The sequence below is a fragment of the Microtus ochrogaster genome, unplaced genomic scaffold (genome assembly GCF_000317375.1).
Source record: "Microtus ochrogaster isolate Prairie Vole_2 unplaced genomic scaffold, MicOch1.0 UNK117, whole genome shotgun sequence".
In the NCBI taxonomy this organism is placed as follows: domain Eukaryota; kingdom Metazoa; phylum Chordata; class Mammalia; order Rodentia; family Cricetidae; genus Microtus; species Microtus ochrogaster.
In genome coordinates, this window is record NW_004949215.1 from 852,295 (window position 1) to 875,980 (window position 23,686).

The 23,686-nt window shown below is 37.3% G+C and overlaps 3 gene segments (V, D, J or C); all 3 read right to left on the bottom strand.

Moving 5' to 3' along the window:
• Positions 1-547: 547 nt before the first annotated feature.
• On the bottom strand, positions 548-1,077 carry LOC113455790. The segment is given in 2 exon segments: positions 548-900; positions 1,032-1,077. Coding segments are annotated over 2 exon segments (399 nt in total).
• An 11,515-nt stretch (positions 1,078-12,592) lies between these two features.
• Positions 12,593-13,111, bottom strand: LOC101999596. The segment is given in 2 exon segments: positions 12,593-12,894; positions 13,060-13,111. Coding segments are annotated over 2 exon segments (354 nt in total).
• Positions 13,112-22,174: 9,063 nt separating this feature from the next.
• LOC101999872 lies at positions 22,175-22,689 on the bottom strand. The segment is given in 2 exon segments: positions 22,175-22,461; positions 22,638-22,689. Coding segments are annotated over 2 exon segments (339 nt in total).
• Positions 22,690-23,686: the final 997 nt, after the last annotated feature.

The following is a 23,686-nucleotide window of genomic DNA, read 5'->3' on the forward strand; positions in this document are numbered from 1 at the left end:
GCTCCCCACAATGATGGTAATGGACACACCCCAATTAAATGCTTTCTTTTATAAGTTCTCTTGGTCATGGTTTCTCTTCACAGCGATAGAACAGCAGCTGAGACCAGAAGTCCTCCTGAACTTTCTGTTACATGGACCAATGAGCAGAAGAATCTGAAATGCATGTGAAGTGAGACTGAAGGTTATTTTTAAAGACTAGAATCTGTGTTCTTCTTTTGGGTCATAAATTTATAGGGGCAATAATAGAAGATGCTGGGGAATTTAAATCACTAAATTTTGTAAGACATCTTGGTACAGATAGGTTCTATGGCAGGGTTTTTCTGAAGATGTTTTCTGTAAGAGGTTCTCCAATTTTTGGAGAAAAGAGTATTTCAATGGGTAAAAGTTCGGGTTGTTTCCAGCAATGACTTCCATCCTGTTTTGTCAGAAAAATCCACAGATTCCTAGGTTTCTGGGACTTTAATCTGAAATTTGTTGATGTTTTTCTGGAGGCTAAGAAAACCCCACTTAGAGACATACTCAGCTCTCCCTCACAAGGCCACTCCCCTCAGCACTCCTGTACCCTTGGTTTGTGTGCAGCTTCACCTGCAGTCTTTCTCACTGTGTCACTCAGAGCACAATAGTACAGGGCAGAGTCTGACAGCTTCATTGAGGACTTCTGCAGGTGGAAGGAGCTGTTGCTCTTATGGAGAGTGGCATAGAACCCTTGGTATTCTGTCCTCTTCTTGTCTGTGAAGCCCTTCAGGAGTAGTTGAGGGGCTTTGTTGAGATATTGCACATACCAGAAAACATAAGGGGCTGAATCAGTAGTCTGATAGGTACAGTTCAGCATCACAGGTGACCCCTCTGTGACAGTAACCAGGCCTTCTGTCTGGGTCACTGAGTCTCCATTGCTCATCCCTGAAAATAAATAAATGCATGAGTAAATAAATAAGTAAGAAGGGATAACAATGCTACATGAGAGCAAAGGTAAAGACTTTCATAGCTGTAAAAAAATGACATCACTACTACTTAAGGTAATTGTAACTTACTGAACATTAAGAGGAACAGCAGAACTGAACAGCTGTCAGGAAGCATGACTGTAGAAGTCAATGACACTTGGTGCTTGAGTTCACCAAACTTACAGGGCAAGTCTTCTCAGGACCTTATTGAAACTCATAAACAAGGACCTCCTTCTGCACAGTGACAGTCTGTCACGTGAAGCCACCACCTGGATGAGATGTTAACCACATCTGAATAGGCAGCGCCCTCCTCTGGTTTTCTTCAAACTACCAGAGATGTCTGCACAACACATTGTGAGCAATTTGAAACCTCACCCCAAGGAGGCAGGTCTCAAGTCCCCAGTAGGTGGCTGAAACCACCAATGTTACTGAACTGTATGTAGCCTGTGGTGTTGAATTTTTATTATACTAACCTGCTTCTTCCACTCTTGTCAGATCCAAACACTCTTCCTTACTAACACAGTTTTGTGTTTCCTGCCCCTGACATAAAATAAAAATCCATCAAGATTCGCACTACAGTTGGTCCTGTGCATATACTTTTGGATGTGTGGCCTTCAGTGGAGAGCAGTCTATGCACTTGGGGCTGCATCAACAAAGCAATCTAATTCTCTCTCCCAGCAGCTACCAAATGCCCATAACTCCTTATCTAAGTATGGGAATTGCCCACCTTCTCTCTGCTTGCTGGGATTGTGTCTTCCCTGATCCTTTGAAGTCTTATGTGTGCTGTAAACTTCTGTGAATTCTTGTGTACAGCTGCCCTGCTGTGTCCAGATAACACTGTTTCCTTGTAGTCACCCCCCATCTATAGATCTGACATTCTTTTTACCCCTTCTTCCTCAGTGACCTCTGATGTGGGAGGAGGGTTGGGATGGAGAAGTCCCTCCTGAGGCTGAATGTTCTGCAGTCTTTCCATCTCTACAGCACAATGAGTTCTGGTTCTCTGTGACAATCACCATGTGCTGCAAACAGGGAAAGGGAAAGATGAAATTGTATTTCAATGTTTAGAATTATTTTCAAAAGCTAAGCAAGGAGAAAACTATCCAATATGATTTTGAGTGATATGAAGCTAACTTTCTTATCCTGTGTTTTTAATGTCTATACTATAATTGGCAATTGCAAACTAGGAACTAAAAATTAGTTTAGTACAGAGAGAGATATTAATTCTGCAGGTTATTAAGCTAAACCAAAATATATACTTTAATGGTATCGTGACATCGAAATTTGGGTCTAAGGATATGTTGATTTGGAAATGAGGTTCTGCTCTTGTTTCCACAGAGGAACCTTCTAGACTAATATGGTTTTATGGACCAAGACCCTTCCAAACGACTCCATAAATGCCAGAAAATACTTTACCCAACAACAAAAATACATAAAACAAAAAAACAGGGTAAAAAGAAAACTATGCCTGAATTTTCAAATATTGTTTATCAGTGTTTGTTTACATTTAAAGGCTGGATATGCTATAGAGATCAATACTTTACATTTTGTGGATCTTCATCTATTGATTTAAATTTAAGGTCAATTTTGTTATATGTATTTCTGCTCTTATTTAAGGTATTTTGTTTGTGCAGCTCATTTAAAAATGTAATGTAGAGTTAAGAGATACAGATCAACAAATAGTCCTTTATAATAGTCAGACTTGTAGCCGTGTTAATTAGGTTTTCATGATGAGATATATTTCAGACAGATAGGTATTCTTCAAATCTTTCAAAAATGTACAGAATATTGCATTTAAAATGTCTTAAATACTTAGGAAGTTTCATGACAGTAAGACATGTCTGATTCTGGCAGCACCAATTACTTCAGAGAGGTTGATGGGCATAAAAAAGCTAATTATAAAATTTTCTTTCAGTGTGACAAGGCTAATCATTTGGGCAAGAAACTGTTCTTACCAAGAGGTAAGTGACCAACCACCTGGAGGGACACCCCACTCTCTAGGCCTCTGTACCATAGGCAAAACCTTGGACCCCTCACCTATCCACCTTGGCTTCTCTAGCCACCCAACAGGCATGCTTTCTGCAGGTAGGCTGCTCCAATACTTTAATTCCATCTATTAGACTCTGTAAGCTACAAGTCTCTCTCTGCCCCCAAACCCTCCTATCCTTCCCCTGCAACCTCAGTGAAACTCTAAAAGGTAGCCTGCTACTACAGAGAGGAACAAGAGAAGAGAGACCACCACCTGGTGGGACACCTCACTCTCTTGGCCCTATACATCAGGACAGAACACTGGGACCCTCCTCCACATGCCTCATCTTCTCTAGCCAAACAACAGGAAAGTTTCCTGCAGGTAGGCTGCTCCATCACCCACATCCTACTCATCAGACCCTGAAAACTACAAGTCCCACTCTGCCCCAAGCCCTCTTTTCCCACCACTTGCAACATCAGAGGAATGTTGAAATACAAGCTGCAACTACAGAGAGAGGACCAAGAGAAAAGACCAAGATAGAAACTCTGAAGCACAAGCTATGAAGCAGAGAGGAGCAAGAAAGCAAACCAAGAGAGCAGACCACGAGAGCAGGCCAAGAGAGAGGGCTGAATGAAACCTCAGTGGCTCCCTATGACACAGACAGTTAGAGTACAGAACCAAGAACAGTTCCTAAAGACACAGACAGTCACTGAAAGGATTGGACCAAGAGGCAAAGACATTGTAGGCAACAATTGAAGGGAGAGATAAGTAGGTGCCAATGCAGGAATTCATTCAACTGTCTCAATAGCAACATGATAACAATAGAATCCAGTGCTCATGCAACAAGAAGACTTGATCATCCTAACCCATAAGAAGCAGAAGAAAATGATTTTAAATGTAACTTTATGAGGATGATCGATAACTTTAAAGAGGAAATGAGAAATTCCCATAAAGAAATGGAAGAAAATGGAAAAATGGAAGAAATCAATAATTCTCTCAAAGAAAACCAGGAGAAAACAATCAAACAGGGAAGCAAAAAGTTCAACACTTGAAGAATAAAATTGAGGTAATAAAGAAAACACAAATGGAGGGAATTCTGATAGAAAATCTGGTTAAATGGATAGGAGCTATAAAGGCAAGCCTAACCAACAGAATACAAGAGATTGAAGAGAGAATCTCACACGCTAAAGATCCTATAGATGAAATAGATTCATTGGTTAAAGAAAACATTAAATCCAACAAATTCTTAGCATAAAACATCTAGGAAATCTGGGTCACTATGAAAAGATCATATCTAAGAATAAAAGGGTTAAAAGAAGGAGAAATCCAGCTAATGGAACAGAAAATATATTCAACAAAATCATAGAAGAAAACTTTCACAATCTAAAGAAGCATTTTTCTATGGAGGTACAAGAAACTTACAGAATACCAAATAGACTGGACCAAAAGATATACTCTCACCATATAATAGTTAATATGCACAACATGCAGAATAAAGAAAGAATATTTAGAACTGCACAAGAAAAAGGTTAAGGAATGTATAAAGGCAAACCTACCAGAGTTACACCTGACTTCTCAATTGAAACCATGAAAACCAGAAGGTCCTGGAGAGATGTGTTGTAGACACTATGGTACCATGGATGCAAGCCCAGACTACTATACCCTGTAAGGCTTTCAATTGCCATCGATGGAGAAGACAAGATATTTCAAGACAAAAGCAGAGTTAAACAATACCTATCCACAAATACAGCCCTACAGAATGTACTAGAAGAAAAAATCCAACCAAAGTAAGCTAACTGTACCAACCAAAACACAAGAAACAGATAAGCATCTTCAACAAATGATTAAATTAAAAAAGAAACTGTTCTGACCTGAACTACATGATATGTTGTATAAACTAGACAGGCAAGACCTATAAAAAAATGACTGCTAAAGTTGCCCAAAAAAGGTGAGACAGTTCTTCAGGGTTTCCACTTCATGAAGTAGTTTGTGAGACATTCTGCAGGACACAGTAGAAAGTGACTGACAAACTGTTGATATAGGCAAAAATGTTTTTATAATTTAATGCTTCATGGAAAAGTCTGACAGATACTATGGACCTGTAGGCTAAAGATGAATACCCCAATGTTACAACCAAACTTTGGGTGACTGTCCAGACAGCTAGATGTCTCTGTCAGTTGTAAAGTTTTGGAAGTTGATTACAATCCACTTACTGTTTGCTTAGGTAATATTATATTTTCTGGAGTCTTTGATGGAGTTTAAGAAAAACAGTTACACTTATAAAAATAGATTAATATAAAACCTTAGACTCACAAAAATAAGATAGATGATAGAATATTTTCCTTAATTTGCTAAATGTGCCTGCACTAAATATTTTAACTATAATTCTTGCTTAATAACTGTTTTGTTGTATGTAATCTTGCTATGTTAAAGTTAAAACCTTCCTTTTTATTTAGACAGAAAAGGGGAGATGATATGGAATTCTCCTCTGTATGTTGTGAATTTGTTTTATTACCATTGGTTAACAAAGAAGCTGCTTTAGGACTACGGCAGTGCAGAATATAGCAAGGGGAAATTCCAAGCAGAGATAGAGGAGAAAAATAGGAAGAGTCAAAGATATGTAGCCATTGAAGGAGAAAGATGCTGGATGGAAACTTACCAGTAGGCCACAGCAATGTGGCAATAAACATGATAGTAAAAATGGGTTAATTTTTAAGATAAAAAGAGTCAACCAAAGCCTCAGAAGCAAACTTCACCAGCAAAACCCAAGACATAGAAGACAGAATTTCAGGTACTACAGACAATGGACACCTCATGCAAAAAAAAACCTGCTAAATCTATGAACATCAGAAAAAGTCAGGGAAACAACACCTATCACAATAACCTCAAAAATAACGAAATATCTTGGATAAGCTCTGACCATGCTAGGGAAAAACTTATATATTAACACTTTTAAAACACCAAAGAAAGAAACAGAAGGTATCAGATAATGAAAACACTTCCCATGCTCATGGATTGGTAGAATTAATATGGCGAAAGCAACCATCCTACCTAAAGCAAGTGACAAATTCAAAGCATTCTCTGACAAAATTCTAACATGATTCTTCACTAAAACAGAAAATGAAACAATTTTTTTTGCTTCTTGTGAAAGCACAAATCTCAGGATAGCTAAAATAACTACAAATAAAAAAACTGCTTCAAGTATTACCATCCTAGATTTCAAGTTGTACTACATAGTGTAGTCAGAAAAATTGTAATATTATCATAAAAAGGACATGCTGAGCAATGGAAAGGAACTGAAGACCCAAACATAAGTTGACACACTTAGAAACACCTCATTTGATAAAAAAAAAGCCAAAAAATGCGAACCAGAAAAAGACAGAACCTTCAACAAATAGTGCTGGCCAAACTAAAAGACTGTTGTGAAAGAATACAAAAAGAATGACTTTTATCACCCTGTAGAGAACTAAAATACAAGAGGATTAAGGACGTTAACATATGTCCAGGTACTCTGAATCTAACAGAAGAGAAATGTAAAACAGTATTGAACTTATTTGCACAGGAAAAACCTTTCTGAACAGGGCACTAATAACACTGTCACTGGAAACAATAACTGATAAGTGGAAGTTAATGAAACTGAAAAGCTTATGTATGGGCAAAGGACAGCGTCATTTGAACAAAGTTGTAGTTTTTTTTTTCTTATTTAGATTTATTTATTTATTATGCATACAATGTACTGCTGGCATGTATGCCCACACACCAGAAGAGGGCACCAGATCTCATTACAGATAGTTGTGAGCCACCATGTAGTTGCTGGGAATTGAACTCAGGTCCTCTGGAAGAGCAGGCAGAGCTCTTAACCTCTGAGCCATCTCTTCAGCCCCCCAAGTTGTAGTTTTAAGAAAGGGGAAATTTAACTACTACCTATACATATAATAAAGGGTTAATATCTAAAATATATAAAGAACTAGAAAAAACTAAACTTTAAGAAAAGAAATAACACAATTAAAAGGTCTCAACAGAGAGTTCTTGAAAGATTAAACACAAATGGCTGAGAAACACTTAAAATATATTCAACATTCTTAATCAACAGGAAAATGTAAATTAAAACCATTATGAAATTCTATCCTACACCTGTCAGAATTACCATAATCGATAAAACTAAAGACATTCTAGGCTGGTGAGGATATTGTGTAAGGAGAACACCCATTCTTTGCTATTGTGAGTGAAAACTTTAATAGCCACCATGGAAGTGAGTGTTGTGAATCTTCAGGATGATGGGAATACATCTGTCTCAAGATTCAGCTATACCAGTATGGCCTTATACTCATGTGGCTCTGTACCCTTCTACAGAGAAACTTGCTCATTGATTTTAATTGCTATCTTATTCATAACAGCCAGAACCTATAAACAGCCTAGATTCCCATCAAGAGATAGAGAGCTAATGAAAATGTGGTACGTTTATACAATTACTCAGCTATTAAGTCATGAAATTCCCAGATAAATTGATGGAACTAAGAAAAAAATCCTGAGTGAGATACTCAAGACCCAAAAAGACAAATATAGCTTTTATTCTCTTATACATAGATATTAGATTTTAAGCCTTAAAAGGGCTTTTCACAATCTGTATTTCTATTCAAGTTAAAAATAGAATAGTAGGTGAAGGCATAGGGAAGGACTTCCTGAATAGGGGAAAGTAGAATAGATAGTAAAAGAGAGAAGGTGGCTTGTGTAACAGGAGAGTTAAGCAGAGAAGAGGAGGGAAGAGAGGATAAGGAAGGGAATATGAGGAGAGACAGCTAAAAGTCAACTCCATCTTAGATCATATGAAAACCTTTTACAGTAAAAGCTTATATTTTTATATGTACATGTATATATGATATGTATACACACATACACATACACACATACACACATACACACACACACACACACACACACACACACATATATATATACATGAATGAGAGAAATCTGGATGAGATTACCAAATAATAGGGAGAAAATTATTAGCTAGATGACTTGTATTAAAATTGAAACCATCAGTGACAAGAATGGATGTCATCTAACTGAGCTGCTGGTAAAAGGGTCCCCATGGAAATAAACAAATCAGGTTATTGCCAAGAATGTTGGTTGCTCTCCGTAAACTGATGGAAAGCCACTATTGAGGAAGACAACACCTACATGTCAAATTGAACATGGAGAAGTAAAGCTGGCTAACTAGAACTTTCATCCCTATGGACCAGTGTTCTTGATGTAGGAAGGTTTTATGAAAGCTACCAGAGGAGAAAAGTAAACACCAACCCAACTATAAATACTGGTGTGAAAATGTCACAAATGGTATTAGGGTGAATAAACACACTCTTAACCTCAAATTACCTCAACTATATTTTTAAAGGTTTTTTTTGTCTCCTAATGTTTTATCTGGGCATTATTTAACACATTGGTTGCTTGATTATATGGTTACCAATATTGTGATTTTATGAATTTTTGTATGTGCATGTGTCTTTCCATGTACATGTACTTCTCATGCTTTTTGGTTTTCTATTTATTCATTCTATTCTAGTTTGTTTGCTTATTTACTTGTTTATTTTTTAAAAAGAGAGAGAAGGTGTGGAATGAGATATGTGGGGATGTGGAGAGGAGATGGAAGGAGATGTGGGAAAGAAAACAATGACCAGAATATATTACATGAAAAAAATCTATTTTCAACTAGAAAAAAAAATAACAATGGATCAGCCAAGTCTTTCTTACTCCAAGTTGCCCAGGTTTAGAGCTCTTGTGTCTTGTTGTAGACAGATGGGACCAATCCTTCGGTGATTCAACATGCAGAGCTGAAAATGGTTGGCTTTCAATGAGGCGACTGTTTCTGCACGAATGAGATGGAGACATAATGCTAAGGGAGAAATGCGTAAGCAGCCAGTGTTGTTAACCACTGAGCCATCTTCTGAGCTCCTCATCTAATCATTTTATAATGGCATTTTGTACATAGTTTCTGGCTTGTAATGGGATTGGATAAAGGACTTTCTGCATTCTTCTGACTTTGAAATTCTTTCATGCAGCTGAACACAGAATACTTGTAGAGAGCAGTATCAGGCATAGAGAGTGTTAAGAGACTGGGGAGAAATAGTCTCATAGTATGATAACCTAAGGGTGTCCACCTTCTCAGACATCTAACATGTGTGCCATTTTACCTGACAGGTCCCTGAAAAATTAAATAAGGTCTTATCTGAGTTTCTAAACTTTTACATCATAAATGTATTGATAGTAGATCATGGTGAGATTAAATTTATAGCCAAATAAAAAAATAAAATCAGATGTTGTTAAATACAGTGATCATATGTGGTGTGATAAGGTGGTGGACTGGATAGCCAATGCATAGATAAGCAGGATGTTCCTTTATGAGGCTGTTTTTCATTAAATCCAACACACTTTTCTTGTAAAAACACATATACCCTGTAACTTGGAGAACCTGAGAATGACAGATAGTTTATTAATATGTGAAGTCACATTGACAGCCTCATCTTGATGACTTTCTGGAGTTATGTTCCCTGTTTCCAGAGATACCTGGAAAGCTCAAATTCTCAACAGAGTTACTGATACAGCTTTTGGGACTTGATGTAACACAGAAAATTATTTTCTCTCTCCAGATACAGAAATGTGGTCTATATTATTATAATACACAATAGAATTTATATTGAGGTAAAATTAGTCTACAATGTGTTGTGATTTATATAAAAATATCAGACAGGACATGATGTCACCCAACAGCTACTGTACTTTGTCTAGTTCAGGTAGAGTTGGTAGAACCTGAGAATGTAAGTCTGGCTCTAGGAAGAGAGAGGCTTGGCCATTGCTGAACCAGAAGTGGTGGTGGCTATAGATAAGTGATTGCCCCTGGATGCAAAGTCTGGTTTAAGAAGGAAAAAAAACAGTGAAAGAATTTAAGACATCACCTTATATAAACTGGAAATAATTAGTCAATATTAGTCCAGATGATTTGACACAGCAAGAAGAGTTGGCAGATAATTCATCGATCACCTTGGTGAAGGTAGAAGTAAATTAACTAAAAGATGAAGATGACGTGAATGTGACATATCTATTCAGAACTGCTCAGTCACTGATGAAGGAGACAGCTCAATAAGCAGAGTTGTCTTTGGAGATGTTGAACAGGCTGGAGAAGGACAAGCAAAATTTGAAATCAACTAATGATAAAGAAATAAATTGAAAAATGAACTGGAGATGACTCAGCATTCTGCAAGTGGCCATGATACTCAGTTTTTGTGTGATAAAATTCATCAACTTGAAAAAAGATAGAAAGTTAAAGAATGGGGAAGGAGAATTGGATAAAGAAAAAAAATTTAATGAACCATTGGCACTCTGAAATGAAGAGGCAGAAAATAGAAATAATAAATTATGATAAGAGAATGAATAGCTACTCAGGACATCACTCATGACCAGAAACAAATAGATTCACAAAAGGAATCCTTTTGATCAGGAAGAAGAGAGGACAGTGACAACTGATCATAGTCATCTATAAATAAATAAATAAGTAAATAGATTGATGGATAAATAAATCTGTGAACTTCTTTAGTAGCTGGGTGAAATTTATGCCTTGATGGATGTTAATCAGAAAATTGAAGTTCAGAACAAAGAAAGGAGGAAAAATATCAAGGAGTCAGTACAGGAAATGGAGATGATGAATGATTACAACAGGATGGAAGCTCTTGGGCATCAGGCAGACACCATGAGGAGCAGAAAGAAGAGAGAATGAGCACTGTCAACTGTGAGCGCAAGAGATCACAGGTCTTCTGAGAGCATGGAATGAACAGGATGGATGATACAGTCGTGATGCTATCCATGCAAACATAGAAGAATGGAAGGTGCCTTTCTCAACTGATACAATTTTTCTCATTTTATATCTTGATTTTACATTAATTTTGATTTTAAGGATTTACAACAGAAAATAACGTTTATATTGCCTTTTTAAAAGTTTATTGTAGGTCTTGTCTAGAAAACTTCTAGAATTTTTGTCTTTAGTCCTCAAGCACCTTTGTTTACTATGCCTTCAAGTCACTATTAATCAGGAATGAGATTAGGAAAAAGGTCTATCAAGGTCAGTTGGAAAGCCTTTTCCGAGCACCCTCTTTTTGTGCCCGATTACCATATTCTAATCTCACCTAACTCTGTACCATACACTATCAAGAAACTAGGATTATAATGGTTGCTATTTGTGAACTCTCTGACGTGACCGAATTGTTAATTCTAATTGTAGAAGCTGTTGCTTGTTATGTCACCACTTCTAGCCATGCTCACATGAACCTTATGGACAATTGGAAATTATTTGTTATCTGGGAAGCTCAGGTAATCTATATATGAAACAACTGTAGCTGCAATGGGGATGAAGGTGAATGAATCACAATTGGGAGGGGTCAGTTAATTTGTGAAGCTCTGGAAAGTAAATGTTTTAGCCAATCTAGTTGCTGTTGTAACCTCCCAGCTGCCGTTTCAACATGGCTGCTTTCCAGTTCCTTACAGAGACAAGTGGCAGGCCAGAGTTTTTCAACTGTGGAATATAAGCTGTCAACCCTTGGCAATCAGCAGTGTTTGGATTGCATTTAATTGTTGTATAATAAATTATTCCCCTATTGTGTGACCTTTAGTAGTTTGCCAGTTCTTCTATTAAAAGCAGTGGTTTAATGAGAGGTATTACACGTATATCACATTGCAGATATGTAAATATTTTGTAGAATCAATTATTGCAAGTATTATTGTGATTATAGATTGCAAATATATTTCTTTAGTTTTTCATTTATCTTTGGCTCTCATATTTTTATGTGAAATGTTCATTTTATATTGCACAATTAAGTGTATTATATATTTCAAAATATCAAGATATGTTGAAACCATGTACTGATTTAATAATATGATTTGTTTACTTATTATGTATAGAGTGCACTGAATACATGCATGCCTGCAGGCTACAAAGGACACCAAATCTCATTACAGATAGTTGTGAGCCACCAAGCAGTGGCTGGGAACTAAACTCAGGACATCTTGAAAAACAGCCAGTGCTCTTAACCACTGAGCCATCTCTAAACCCCATGAGGATTGGATTGGTGGTGGGATTGGGAGCAAAGGTAGAGGGTATGGGAAGAGGGTAGGGAGTGGGAACTGGAATTGGAATGAGAAAAGAGAAAGTTTTTGAAATAAAATAAAGTTAATAAGATTTGTTTGTCACGCCTTTCTATCACTTTATTTATTAGATCTTCAAAATTAATTCATTTTCAACTTCATATTTAGTGGATTAGTGGAAAATTTCCCATGCACTCTAAACACAGGATGGAAACAGTTGCTCTTACTTTTCAATTTTGAGAAAAGACTGTAATAATTCTGGAGTGTAAGGTGGGTTTGTATTTGATAATATTACCACAAGAATTTAATAAAATAAAGTATAAATTTTGGTCATGCTTGCTGATATTTCTGAGCTTCTATCTTTCTACAAGTTAGTATCAGATCAGTCTAGTTTAAATGTGAACTACTGCAGTGGTATTTTTCTGTTTCCTCACGCCATCTTTTTAATTAGTGGAGATCTGATAAAGCCACAGCTGTGCAAATCCTCCTGCAGAGTATGCCTGTGGCAGGGCTGTAAGCTGCACGCCCAGACACAGTTTGGGGCCAGGCTTCAGGCTTGCTGGAAGCACTGTGCCTCTGCTGCACAGAGGTAGGTGCCAGAGTCCTCCAGCTGGGCATCTCTGATGTGAAGGGTGCTCTTGCGCTCCTTATTGTTGAAGGTTGAGTTTAATCTCCCATTCTGCTTTGTTCCGGGAGTCAGATAGAAAAGATTGATGAGGCTGCCCCTGGAATTCTGCCGAAACCACTGCACTTTTGTCATGGTTGTGGAAAAATTGCATGACAGAGTAGAACTGCTTCCCTCCTGGAGATTCAGGGCTGAAGGATTCTGCTCCACCTCAACTCCTCTGACCCCTGCTTGGAAAAAGAAATGTAATTCAGCATTCATGGAGGGTTTTATCAAATATCCCAGGAAACACCATGAGGATGACTTCACAGGAGCTCTGTGTTGACTCATTTCTCCTTTACCACTGACATCTCTGCAGAATTCCTAAAGCAACATAGGTGAGCACAACTCACAGCAAATCCACACCCACAGAATCCCCAGCACAGCTCCCAGTTTCCTCTCCATGGCCCCTGTCCAATTGCTAGGGTGTCTTCTCTCCAGCTGTGATGGTGTCAAGTCTTGTGCCCAGAAACCCTTGTGCTTACACACAGCAGTTCTCTCCTAATCACTGAGCTTCCTCTTTCATCTGAACAAGAAACTCCACCCACCTCCACTGCACGATTGTGGAGGACAATGATGTAGAGCCCAGGACACCATATTTCTAATGTAACACTTCTTATACGGGGAGGTTGGAGGAAAATGTGTGAGGAGGGGAATTCATAAATCAGAATATTAGTGTGAGAACTAATAGCTCCTGTGGGTTAGTAGAGTCTTGCAGAATCCTAACATGAATTTCTGACTTTGTTTTTGAAAGTTTTTCAACAGTATAATCTGATCATTGTCTCCCCACCTCCATCATCTCCAAGAGTTTCCAGACCTTCTCACCCACTGAAGTCCATGCTCTTTTCTCTCTTTGTAAAAAGCAATGAGGCAACCAAACAAAATCCAAGCATAACAAGTTAAAAAGAAGAAGAAACTCACACACACAACTAAAACCTCGTATAAACACAAAATACATAAACAGACAAAAGACCAGTTAATCCCCAAAATGGTCAAACTAAGTAATATGATGCAATAACATCATTTGATTGATTCTGTGGTGGCCATCTACTGCTGGACATGGGACCACCCTTCATTGTGTCAACAGACCCAACAAGGCAGTCCTGGAAAGACTCTTAAATTACACTGGTACATCAGCATGCAATGCACAGAACAGAATAAAAAGAGTTTCTTGCTATTAAGATTATCATGTTCATAGAAAGTGTTTTCAATAGAGCTTTGGTGGTTATATGAAAAACAAGGCATACCCTCCCCTGTTACTACCCTGATTTATTTTTCACCTCTTGACTTTTGTCCAACTCTTCCACTGTGCTGTGCAAGAAAACACAGCTGATGCAGATCAGGTTATGAATTCCTGCTCCAGTTTAGCAAGACCCTGCCCCTCAATTATTTATACCTTGTAAGTTTTTTTCTCAAGTAGTTACTTCTCTTCTTTTTAGTTTGAAGTGTGTGAGTATATGTGTGTGTGCCTGCATGTATTATACATATTATATGTGATATAATGGTACTGGACTAATTTCTATTTCTTTTAATTTGAGAATTTTTAAGCATAAAATTAAAAAAGAAAGCAATGGAGATGTCAATTCTCACAATGCTCAGAGAGATATTATTTTGCTTACATCTGTTCATAGAATTGTTCCTAAAATAGATTGATAGAGTATGGATCCATTAAATAGGCTCTAGATGTCTGTGATTTTTCTACAGAATGATTGAGAGTTAAAGATCCAGGTGATCTCTACACCATCGCCTCTACTTTTCGCTTTGTGAATGGATTGTCTTATGTCCTTATGTCTGTTCTCAGGTCTTCAAATCTCTAGGCAACTTAAGAAAAAGTAATTTTTAGGAATCCTGCAGCGCCCCCTAGTGTATGGACATCACCAACAAAAATGACTTCAGGCCGTCTCCACAAGTCTTATTAAAACAGCTCTGTTTACCCCATCCCTTCCTGGTGAAGGAAATGCAGTTGGTCAGAAGACAAGACTGTCTAGATGGAATTCTCAAAAGAAGAAATAAAAATGGCCAAGTAATATCTCAATATTGCTTAGCATCCTTATCAATCAATTAGTGAAATGCAAATTATAACATCTTTGATATTTCTTTTCACACTAGTTAGAGAATCTAAGATCAACAAAACAACTAACAATAAATATTGGCGTGGGTTAGTGGGGTGAAAGGAACCTGCAGTCACTGTTGGGGGAATGAATATTAGTACAATTATTCTGGAAATCAATATGGAGAGTCATCTAAAGACTAAAGATAAATCTACCACACAGCCCAATTATTCCACTTCATGATATATGTCCAAAGAACTCTATATCCTACTGCACAGATAGTCAGTTATATTCATTGCCTCTCTATTCACAGTAACTAGGAAATGGAAAAAAAATTAAATGTCCTTCAATTTATGAATGAACAATAAAAATGTCACATCTATACATTATGAATTAGTCTTCTCTGTAAAGAAAAATGGCATCATAAAATTTGCAGATAGATGGATAGAACCAAAAAGGAAGATTATTTTAAATGAATTAACAGAGACCCTGAAAGACAAATGCCACATGTTCTTCCAATGGAAGTTGAATGGGTTCCAAACTCCAAATATTCAGATGGAAATATATAACTTAAAGTAGCCACAGAAGCCAGGCATCTCCAAAAGGGAACACATAGCTGATGAAAAATACCAGAAATGGAAATAGCAAGGTGAACATAATTTGGGGCATAGAAGTTCAGGAATTGAGATGTCATCTTGGTGTACTTTTCCTTTGGTGAGTATGAAGTATCCTTCCTCCTCTCTTTGATTAATTTTTTTTTTTGGAATTCTACTTTGCTAAAATTTGAATGGGCAACTATCTTGCTTCATAAATCAATTTGCTTGGAAAATCTTTTTCAAATCCTTTAATATGAATTAATGTATGTCTTTGATGTTTAGACGTGTGCTTGTATGCAGCAAAAGGATGAATCTAGTTTTCACATCCATTCTGTTAGCCTGTGTCTTTTTATTAGGAATTGAGTCCATTGATATTGAAAGATATTAATTATCAATGATTGTTAATTACTGTTATATGAAATTATTTATTTACTTTGTTTTCTTGGGAGTAGTTAACCTTTTGTGGATTCAATTATATTTCTTGTACCTTCTGTACAGATGGATTTGTGGCTAGCTAACATTTAAATTTGACTTTGTCATAAAATATCTTCTTTTCTCCATCTATGATGATTGAAAGTTTTGCTGGCTGTAGTATTCTGGGCTGACATCTATGACTTCTTAGAGCCTACAAAACATCAATCCAGGCCCTTCTGTCTTTGACAATCTCCATTAAGATGTTGGGTGTAATTCTAGTAGCTCTCCCTTTATATGTTACTTGGCCTTTTTCTCTTGCAGCTTATAATATTCTTTTGTTTTCGTTGCTGTTCTATGTGTATAGGATTTTTTTTATTATGTGAATAATAAAATTATATTTATTATTCTGGTCTAATTTTTCTTTTCTGGTCTAATCTGTTTGGTGTTCTGAAAGCTTCCTGTACTGTTATAAGCATCTTATTTAGGTTTGGTATATTTTCTATGATTTTACTGAAAATATATTTTGGGCCTTTGAGCTGGGAATCTTCCCCTTCTTCTACTTCTATTATTTTCACGTTTGCTCTTCTCATGGTGCCACAGATTTCCTGTATGTTTTATATCATGAACTTTTAGATTGAATATTCTTTTTGACTGATGTATCAATTTCTTCCATTTTATCTTCTAAGCATGAGAGTTTCTCTTCCATCTCTTGTATTATTATGGTGATGCTTGCTTCTGTAATTCTTGTTCACTTACCTAGTGTCTTAGTTAGGGTTTCTATTGCTTTGAGGACACACCATACACATGACAACTATTATAAAGAAAAAAACATTTAATTGGGGTGGCTCGCTTACAGCATCAGACGTTAAGTCCATTATCATCATGGTGGAGAGCATGGTGCAAGAAGACAGACATGGTGCTGGCTGATACTTGGTCAAAGGTAACAGCAAGTAGATTGTCTCATTGGATGTTGTTGGAGCATATTTGAACCCTCAAAGCCTATCTCCACAGTGACACATTTCCTCTAATAGGAACATGCCAACAAAGCCACACCTTGTAGCAGTGCCAATCCCTTTGGGGGGCATTTTCTTTCACCACATTCCACTCTTCTGCTCTCAAAAATGTATAGCCATATCATAGTGCAAAAATGCATTCAGTCCAACTTCAAAAGTCCCCATAGTCTATAACAGTCTCAAACTTACTTAAAAGTTTAAAGTTCAAAATTTCCTCTGAGATTCATGCAATCTTGTGGCTGTAATCCTGTATAAAATCAAAATAAAAACAAATAACATACTTCTGATATATGGCACAACATAGGGAAGTGAGCATGGTGAGGAAATATTGGACAAAAACAAGACTAAAGATCAAACTCCAAAATCTTTGACTGCAACACACTTATTTCTCTTGGACTGGATTCCCTTCCTGCGAACAGTTCTCCCAGGCAGGTATTCCAGGATCTGGCATCTCTAATGTCTTGAGGACTCCAAGGAAATCTAGGCTTCAATTTCAAAGCTTCATGCAATGGCTTTTCTAAACTTCCATCCAGGAACACCTCTGACACATGCCTGGCCTCAATTGCATAATCTCATAGCAAACTCCATAGCCCTGTCTTTTCTCTTTAACTCTAGAACCATGTGGTCAATGGTACAAAGCTTTGCTGCTTTCTGGATCTGGAACATGGTCCACTCATTCACTTATGTCTTCAGTTTTTTTTCTTTCACTACCTTAAGCCTGACTGTCCTGAAACTAGCTCTGTGGACCAGGCTGTCCTAAGCCTCAGATTTGCCACCCTCTCTCTTTCTAGTACTGGGATTAAAGGCACGCAGCACCACACCCAGCTCTAAACTTTCTTGAATTACTTTCCCCACGTTGGAAACTTAGCTGGATGCTGTTTAAGGAGCAGTGGGCTGCGTTCCCGCCCAGCTCTTGCATGGCTAGCTTTATACCAGAAATAACAACACACAAATTGTATTCTTTTAAACACTGCTTGGCCCATTAATTTCAGCCTCTTATTGGCTAACTCTCACATCTTGATTAACCCATTTTTATTAATCTGTGTAGTACCACAAGGTGGTAGCTTACCAGAAAGATCTTAACGTGCATCTGTCTCAGAGAGGAGAGTCATGGCAACTGACTGACTCGGCTTCTTTCTCCCAGCATTCTGTTTTCTCTGCCTACCTAATTTTCTGTCCTATCAAAGGCCAAGGCAGTTTCTTTATTAATTAACCAATGAAAGCAACACATAGAAAACATCACCTACATCAGGATGCAATCTTGCTTTGAGGTCACCATCTCTTTATTCTATTTTTAAAATCTGTTTATCTCCTTGAATACAGGACTTAGCTTGATTTCACTTTATGATACTACTATTTCCTCAAATATTTTTCTTGATAAGCTATTTACTTTCCATTTTTAATTTTCATTTGTGTTACCACTAAGAACCACACAGCTAGGCTGATTTGATATTTCCTCTGCTAATGAATTAATTCAAATATTTCACTTTAACATCAGGCAGACTCTTTTGACAAAGGCAAAAATCAGCCACACTCTTCACTAAAATATCACAAGAAAGATCTCTAGGCAACATACTAAAACTCTTCTTTGAAACATCTTGGGCCAGTCTTTGGCAGCTCAAATAACTCAGTGCCACTTTCTTCCATGTTGCTACTAATATGGTCTATTATCATGGCTTAAAGCATTCTACTGCTTTTCTAATCTATGTCCCATGGTCGATATTCCTTTACACAATGCTATGGTCGGGACTAGCAGAGTAATACCTGCTTGTCTCTGGTACCAACTTCTGTCTTAGTTAGGGTTTCTGTTGCTGTGAAGAGACACCATTACCACAGCAGCTCATATAAAGAAAAAAACATTTTATTAAGGTGGCTTACTTACAGTTTCAAAGATTCAGTCCATTAACACCATGGTGAGGACATGATGTTGTGAAATCAGACATGGTGCTGGCTATTTCTTTATTAGAAGGCAACAGCTATTAGACTCACTCAGTGTGACTTTAGTATGAACCTTCAGTGACTATTCTTTCCTCCAACAAGTATATACTTACAAATATACCACACCAACAAAGCCGCACTTCCTAAGAGTGCCATTCCCATTGTGAGCCATTTTCTCTCAAACCATCACATCTAGATTTTCCATTTCCATTATTCCCTTGACTTGTGCCTTCTTTATTGCTTCTTTTTCCATTTTTCAGGTCTTGAACATTTTTATTCATTGACTTTACCTCTTTCCTGTTTTTTTTGTGGTTTCCTGGATTTCTTTAAGAGATTTGTTAATTTCATCTTTAATAGCCTCTATTGTCTTCATGAGATTGGATTTAAGGTCATTTTCTTATGTTTCAGCTGGATTAGAACATCCAGGGTTTATAAAATAGGACAGATGCACTATGGTGGTGCCATAAACTCACCTGTGTTTGTGGTTATTATATGTTTACCTGTCAGTTTCTGAGTTTATCTTTATTGGATGAATGCTTTTGATGTTTTGCATCCTGGTTTCTGTTTTCTCTCTAGTTATTTGGTGGTTTCATTGATTTATATGTTTCAATGAAACTACCAAATAACAGGGAAAGAAAGCACCAACTGACATTTCCTACCAATAAGTGAAACATCTGGTGACAAAAATAGGTGTCATCTAACTGAGTTGTTGTCTAAAGGGGCCCCATGAATATATTCAGCAACTCAGTCAATTATCAAAGCTATTGGCTGCTCACCACAAATTGTAGTAAGGTACTATTGTTGTAGACAATACCTACAAATTTCATTGAACATGTAGATGTCATGCTGGTTCATAAATAGAACTTTTACCCCTTTGAACTAGTGCTCATAGTTCAGGAAGATACTCTGAATGTTACTAGTGAAGAAATGTAAATACCAACCCAACTATAAACACTTTAATCTACAATGGTAATTTTCATACATGATACACCGGTGTGATAATGGCCCAAGTGATTTTGGAGTAATTAACCATGCTCTGAATGGAATTAAGGCCCACTCCATAAGATGAAACCCCTGTCTGTTACTGCTTCAGTGGCCAAGAATCTGAAACTGCATAGGCTATGTGCCTAAATGAAAATCAAATACTGTACTCCTAAACCTAGGTAGAAATATAATCACTTCTAATGATTTCTGCTCTACCCAGCATCAATGTCTTGTTCAGCCATCATCAGGGAAGCATCAAGTTGTAGTATATTAGAACAAACATTTAGATCACATAACTGGAAAATATGAAGAGAATGATAGACCTTGGAATATCAAGTACTAAATGGAATGTCTCCATCAAACTTCTCTACTCAGAGTTCTGGAAAATTTGCAGAAGATAAAACAGAAAGATTGTAAGATTCATTGGGGATAGAAGGCACTAAGGAAATGATGCCCTACATACACAATAAGACTGGCTTACATATGAACTCATAGAGGTGGTGGCAACACACAAAGGGCCTGTACACGTCCAATACAGATAGGGTCTCAGTGCTGAGAAGGGGAGATGGGCACCATTCCCCAATCAAAGAGCTGTCTCCAGTTGAGAATTGCTCACAAGGAAAAACTTGGTTTTCTCCAACAGCATTTCACTGGTTATACAAACCACACTTAAGGGCAGGCCTCATACCCAGCAGTAGATGGCCAACTCAAATGAACTCAATTATATTTTTTTGGGTATATTTTTGGCCTTATAATCTGAGTCATTATTAAACATATTTGTCACTTGCTTATCTGCTATGGTTTCGAATTTTGTTGTTTTAAATATTTGTGTGTGTGTGTGTGTGTGTGTGTGTGTGCCCGTGTCTTTGCATATATATGAGCTTCTAATAGCTATAATATTTTACTGTTTTTTGTTTTTCTATTCTGGCCTCTTTGTGTATTTACTTGCATATTTGTAACAGGAAAGAAGGAAAGTGTGGAGTTAGATATGGGCAGAAGTAATGACATGCCTATAAAGGTACAAGAAGCTTGTAGAGCAAATAAATTAGACCATCAAAGAAAGTTCCTTTGACACATAATAATCAAAACACTAAAAACCCAGAACAAAAAAGAATATTAAAAGTTGCAAAGGGGAAAGGCCAAGTAACATATAAAGGCAGACCTATGAGATTTATACCTTATCAACAATTCTTATTGTAAAAAAAGCTGTTACTTCTAGTGTCACCATTTCTAGTCATGGGCATATAAATCTTATTAAAAATTAGGAATTGTTTATTATCTGGGTAGCTCAGATAATCTATATTTTAAACAAATGTAGTTGCAATGGGGATAAAGTTGAATGAATCACAGGAGTTGAAATTGGCTGCTACTTCCACGTGAAAATAGTCATAAACAGACAATTCATGAATGACTAAGCATGGCTGCTTTCTGGTTCCTTATAGAGACTAATGGTAGTCCTGATGTTTTAACTGTAGATTATCATCTGCAAACCCTTGTGGAAACAACATCTGTTTGGATCCTATTTAATTATTGCATAATGAATTAGTCCCTTATTGTATAATCTTTAGGAAGTTTCCACTTTTTCTTTTGAAAGCAACGTTTCACCCTATGGTGGTGGCACACACTTTTTATTTCTGTACTTCGGAGGCAGAGACAACACGATCTCTGTGAGTTCGAGATCAGCCTGGTTTACAAGAGTTAGTTCACTACAGGCTCCAAAGGGAGAGAGAAACCTTGTCTTGGAAAAGACAAAGACAAAGAAAATGAAAACAAGCAAAGTTTCAAAGAGAACTTTTGTATTACATTTCTATATTACATTTCAGAAATGCAAATATTTTTATATAATTAATTGTTGAAAATATATTGTGATAAATTGCAAATATATATCTCTAGTTTGTCTTTTATTTTTTGGTTCTGATCATTTTATGTGAAATGTTTGTTTTATATTGTATAATTAAATGCATTATACTTTTAAAAATATGGAGACATAGATGTGATATCTTAATTTAATAGTAAGATTTATCTTGCCTTTTACAACTTAATCTATTAGATCTTCAAATTTAATTCTTTTATCAACTTTATATAGAGTAAATTAGCTGGAAGTGTCTCATGCTCTCTAAATACAGGATGGAAACAGTTACTCTAGGTTTCCAATTTTGAGAAATGACCCAAATGATTCTAAAATGTGCAAGAGAGGTTTCTATTTCATGATATTAGTGAAAGCATTTGAGAAAATAAAAGTCTGCATCTTAGTCAGGTGGGCTGATGTTTCTGAACAGTTAAGCTTCCTTAAGTGGGTGTCATGTCAATCTAAATTTAAGTTCTGGTATTTTTGTATTTCCTCACACCTTTTAATTGGTGGAGATCTGATAAAGCCACAGCTGTGAAAAGCCTCCTGCAGAGTCTCCTCATGTTAGCGCTGTAGCTGCACACCCAGCTGCAGTTTGGAGACAGGCTGCAGGCTTGCAGGGATCACTGTGCATAAGCAGCACAGAGGTAGGTGCCTGAGTCCTCCAGCTGGGCATCCCTGATCTGCAGGGTACTGTAGCGCTCCTTGGAGACAAATGTTGAATTTAACCTCCCATTCTCCTTTGTTCCAGGATTCAGGTAGAAAAGATTGATGAGGCTGCCCCTGGAATTCTGCCTGAACCACTGCACATTCGTCATGGTTGTGGAAAAATTGCATAACAGAGTAGAACTTTTTCCCTCCTGGAGACTCAGGGCTGAAGGACTCTGCTCCACCTCAACTCCTCTGACCCCTGCTTGGAAACAGAAAAGCAAATCAGAATCAATGAAGGGTTTTCACCCACACCTGTCAAATATCTCAGAAGACTCCATAAGGATGACAGTACAGGGGCTTTGAGTTGGCTCATTCCCCCTCCACCACTGCCATCTCTAGAGAACCCCTTAAACAACTTATTGGAGCACAACTCACAGCAAATCTGCACACAGAGAATCCCCAGCAAAACTCCCAGCTTCCTCTCCATGGTCCCTGTCCAGTTTCCGGGGTGTCTTCTCTCCAGCTGTGTGGGTGTCTAAACACACTTGTGCTTCACACAGCAGATTCTCCCTGAAACGCTGAGCTTCCTCATTCATCTGTAAAAGAAACCCCACCCACCTCCATCTCAAGAGTCTGCAGGGCAATTGCTCCACAGCTGTGGAGGACAATGATATAGAGCCCAGAACAGTAGATTTCTAGTGTAACACTTATTATAAGAGGAATTTTGGGGGGGGATGGTGAGGAGGGGAATTCATAAGTGCCGAATATTGGCATGAAAACTAATGGCTCCAGTGGATTAAGCAGAGCCTTGCAGAATTCTAGTAAGACTTTTTGGATCTTCATTTTGTAAAACAATTTCATGCATTGTATTCTCATCATGTTTCCCAATGGCCAACTCCTCCTAGATCTTTCCTGTCTCCTCATCCACCCAAAGACATGCCCTTTCTCTTTCTCCCTCCCCCTCTCTTTAGAAAGAAAATAGACAGTCAAATAAGCAACCAGAATTAAAAAATAATAACAAAGAATAAACATATACACAAAACCTATAAAAGAAAAAACAGGTAAGCATAAAAAATAGACAAAACTTCTTTAAGACCAATAAATGAATAAATAAATAAAACACAACAAAGTAGTATGATACAAAAACATCATTGGGGTCGTTCTGTGTGGACATCTACTGCTAGGCATGGGACCACACTTCAGTGTATTGAATGTACCCAGTGAGAAACTGCTGGCACCTTAAATCACACAGGGGGACAAATCGGCATGCAATGCACTACAAGGAATAAAAAGAATTTCGTGAAATTATCAGATCATCATGTGCACAGAAAATTTTCCAAAACACAGTTTAATTGGTTTTAAGAAAAATGAGGCATGCCCACTTTTTCACCATGATTTATTTTTCATCTCTTGCCTTCTGCCCAGATCTTTCCAGCAGTTGTGCAACAAAAATCACCTGATTCTGACCAGACCGTGAATTCATG